The 4,403-nt window shown below is 39.3% G+C and overlaps 1 protein-coding gene across 1 annotated transcript; it reads right to left on the bottom strand.

Moving 5' to 3' along the window:
- Positions 1 to 2,749: 2,749 nt before the first annotated feature.
- LOC148271031 (protein CFDP2-like) lies at positions 2,750 to 3,259 on the bottom strand. Its single transcript, XM_088241903.1, has one exon. The coding sequence runs from the start codon at positions 3,257 to 3,259 to the stop codon at positions 2,750 to 2,752; it is 510 nt and encodes a 169-aa protein (XP_088098029.1).
- Positions 3,260 to 4,403: the final 1,144 nt, after the last annotated feature.

The following is a 4,403-nucleotide window of genomic DNA, read 5'->3' as shown; positions in this document are numbered from 1 at the left end:
GTTTGTCCAAATTTTTGTAGACAAGGACTGGATTCAACTCTCTGGGGAGCTGTTTATATTAACATATTACAACTGTTGTAATATGTTAATGTTAACAGCTCCCCAGGGAGTTGAATCCAGTCCTTGTCTACAAAAATTTGGACAAACTCAAAATATTGTTGATAAATCCACCTGGTCCATGAAGAAGTATAGAAATTGAAAAAATAACATTTTCAGGAGTTGCCTAGTTTGTAGGTGAAATAATTCAATTAGATGAATCTTACCAGCATAAATAAAGGTTTCAGCTCTTTAACTTCACAAACATCAACAGATGGAAGAATCGAATGAATATAGATGATCAAATATGGGCAGAATGGTGAATGTTACACAGTGTGTAAAGTGTCCACTTAAATCAGCCAATGACAGGTCATAAGCCCTCTACAGGGCGGCCCTCTAGGAGGCATCTACATGCCTAGACTTCTATATTGCCTTCTCTTAAATGTTCTTCATCTCTGTTGTAATATGTTAATATAAACAGCTCCCCAGGGAGTTGAATCCAGTCCTTGTCTACAAAAATTTTGACAAACTCAAAATATTGTTGATAAATCCACCTGGTCCATGAAGAAGTATAGAAATTGAAAAAAATAAAATTTCAGGCGTTGCCTAGTATGTAGGTGAAATAATTTAATTTGATGAATCTCACCCGCATAAATAAAGGTTTCAGCTCTTTTACTTCACAAACATCAATAGACGAAAGAATTGAAGTAATATAGAAGTTCAAATATGGGCAGAATGGTGAATGTTACACAGTGTGTAAAGTGGCCACTTAAATCAGCCAATGACACGTCATAAGCCCTGTAGATGCCTAGTCATCTATATGGCCTTCTTCAAAATGTTCTTCATCTCTGTTGTAATATGTAAGTATATTTATAAGTTTGTTACAATATGGTATTGTTGGATGGGGTGGTGCATATGCCAATATATTAAACCATCTTAAAATAGTACAAATATTAATTATTAAAGTAATTTTAAAGAAACCCTCAACATTCAACACGGAAAGTCTATGTAAATTATTTAAAGTTCATACAGTAAACACTATTTATAAAATAAATTCTATTATACACAGCGCTAGAATGAACCTTTCCCAAACTTCTAGATGTAGGTTCTGCAGGGCAGATGAGGAAACACCTATACGTGTTCTATGTGAGTGTGATGCTTTACATTATAAAAGGAGCCTCATCTTCGGGGGACCACTGGTTAAACCTGAGACAGATACCTTATACAAGAGAGAGCACGAAGATAGAAGTCACGGTAAAGAAGATAGAGACGCTGTTTTGCGGCGGGTGTTGTCTAAAACAGATTCAATCTTCTGTCAGTTGATGACAGTGATGGGGGACGCACGCGCGTTCATGAATAAAATGACTCGCCTACAATCTGTATTAGCGAGACTTATTTTCGGAATCTCTAAGTTCAGTCATATCACTCCACTACTTCGGGAACTACACTGGCTAAGTTTACCACAGAGGGTCGAATACAAACTATGTTGGCTTTTGTATAAGTCACTGCACAACTCTGCTCCGGAATATCTAAAGGAACTATGCATTCCAGATAAACTAGCTGACAGGCGTCTCACGCTTAGATCAGCTCCGTCTACGGCGAGAGGAAAAGTTATTATGCCTCTACACAAACAGCGCACTAAATTCAGTGAACGCGCATTTGCGGTCGCAGGCCCTATGGCATGGAATGCTCTCCCAGCAGAGGTGCGAGGCTGTGAGAGTGAAGTGATGTTTCGGAAAAAACTTAAAACCCACTTGTTCTCTAAATCATTTGAATAAATCCGTAGCATGTGTCAACAAAATAAATTGTTTTAATTAAATTACAAATTTAAAAGCTTCAATATATTTTTTTCAAAACTATAGAATCACTATCAGGTGGAGTCCTTTCCTCCTTGAGACACAAGTTAAAAAGTTTATGTAGCCATGTGAGAATTAATTTGCCACCCGACTTAATAAACTCTGCTGCAATACAGTCATACCCTTGCGCTTTACCATTCCGCATACATTTGACAACACTGATAATTTCTTTCATACTAATCTGACTTACCTCATCATTTGCGTTCAAACACACCTCGGATAATGTCGATACATCGGCACCGCCCGAGTTACCAGTGTGCGATTCATAAACTTCCTCAAAGTATTCCTTCCATCTCTCTTTTATTCCACTCTCATTAGTCACCATTTTTCCATCCTTATCTTTAACAACTGTCATGCCTCCGCTTTCACTGCTACTCCTGGAGTTTTTCACAGCTTTCCAGAAAACTTTAATGTTTTCATGGAAATTGTGTGTCATTTTCATTCCTTCTTCATCCTTAAATTTTTTCTTCCGTTCACATACACCCTGCTTAACCTTTTTCTTACTTTCTCCATACACGCGTTTAGCCGATTCATATTCAATTGTATTCTTTTTTACAGCAAGCAAATTTATCCACGCATCCTTCTTTTCTTTAACGAGTTTTTTGACTTCGTCGTCCCACCACGCATCACCTTTCTTTCTCCCTAGCGTTGTCACACCGCACACTTCTTTCGCCGCCTCGCACATACTTATTTTCAAACACTCCCACATATCGTTTATACCCATACATTCTACATCTTTTTCGTTCAGTCTGTGACTCACAGATCTTTCAAAATTATCTTTTATGTCAGCATTTTGCAGTTTTTCAACTTTGACTCTAGAAGGAGCCTGCACTTTGTTTATTTGGGACCGCCATCCCTTAAACAGAATCACCCTTGAGACCACTAAAAAATGGTCTGATTCCATCTCGGCCCCTCTGTACACACGTGTGTCGACAGTTACAGGCTTCAATGATGACATAATCGATAATCGACCTTTCATTTCCTCTCTCCCATGTGTATTGGTGGATTCCTTTATGCTCGAAAAATGTATTCGATACAAAAAGGTTCCATTCCAGGCATACCTCTAGCAGTCTTTTCCCATTGTCATTCACTCTTGCATCCCCAAACATACCTAGAGCTGACTCCAGCCCATCTCTCCTTGTTCCCACCCAACCATTAAGATCTCCAGCCAAAACTATCCTTTCGTTATCTTTTTTCCCATTCATCACATTCATTAGACTCGTCCAAAACTCGTCCTTCTCAGATTCACAGTCGGAGTTGACAGGAGCGTATCCTATGATAACAAGCAATCTTGTCAGTCCGACCTTAAATCTGACAAACATGAGTCTCTCACTTACAAATTCATATTCATTCATGCCCTCTATCATTCTTGGCGATAGAAACGCAGCAACACCCCGGCAAGCTCTGTCCGTCTCAGGGAGACCGGACCAGAGAACCAGAGTATCACCGTGCTCCATCGAACCACTCCCTTTCTTCCAAGTCTCAGAGACACACAATAAATCTATACATTTATTCTCCATTATATCACACAGTTCATTCATCTTATCAGTCATACGTCCTCTTACATTCCAAGTGGCAATTCTACATTCCTGAGAATTCCTCCTCTTTGCGCCCCCCCGAGAGAAGCGACCTGATGGGTTGCGAGCCTCATCGCGGAATGTCGAAATTAGAGCAGAATGCAAGGCTGAGTTAAGCATTATCGACAAAATTAAGAAAGGTCTTTTGCGATGGTTCGGTCATGTGGAGCGAATGAATGATGAAAGAACGGCTAAAAAGATTTATGATGCGAATGTGTCTGGTTGTAGAAGTCGAGGAAGGCCGAGAAAGACATGGCATGATCAAGTACAACAAATTCTTGAAAGTGGTAATGTGAAAAGTCGGAATAATCGACGTGCGTGCATGAGAAGATGTATGAGTGTGAAGGAAGCAAAGGAAGTGTGCCAGGACAGAGTGGTGTGGCGTTCTATCCTCTCTGCCTACCCCTCCGGGGAAATGGCGTGATGGTTAGTTAGTTAGTTAGTTAGTTAGTTAGTTATAGAATCACTATGTAAAGCGCCCTTGAGGTATTATATTACGAAAATGGCGCTATATGAGTTATCCATAATAATAATAATGAGCGTCGTATTTGTGATTTTTAATTTATTATGCTATAACAAGGCTAAATTATATGTTTATTTGCATAAATATTGGAAAATAAATTATTAAACAGTTATGTCTCCTTTTTTTTCCAAATGTTTGAACTTTAGAATATTCCGTCTTTTTAGTGGTAACATGATGTTACATCACCGCGCGTAAAGGGATTATTTACCACAGTCTTTTAAGAGTTAAAGACCTAGAGTTGTAGGGGGAGATTCAGCAAAATATAAACTCTCGCTTTCCACACAGTAGCCAGGCTCTTTATAGAGCCAGACTCTTTATAGACCTGGGCGAGAACTATTCACAGGGACCCGTCACAATAGATCTTCACAGGTCGCAGTGACGTCAGGATCTTGCATAGCAGTGACCTCCTCT

Source organism: Micrasema longulum, unplaced genomic scaffold (genome assembly GCF_059751315.1).
Source record: "Micrasema longulum isolate JH-2025_06_02 unplaced genomic scaffold, ASM5975131v1 h1tg003153l, whole genome shotgun sequence".
In the NCBI taxonomy this organism is placed as follows: Eukaryota; Metazoa; Arthropoda; class Insecta; order Trichoptera; family Brachycentridae; genus Micrasema; species Micrasema longulum.
This window is presented reverse-complemented; position numbering and strand designations above follow the sequence as displayed.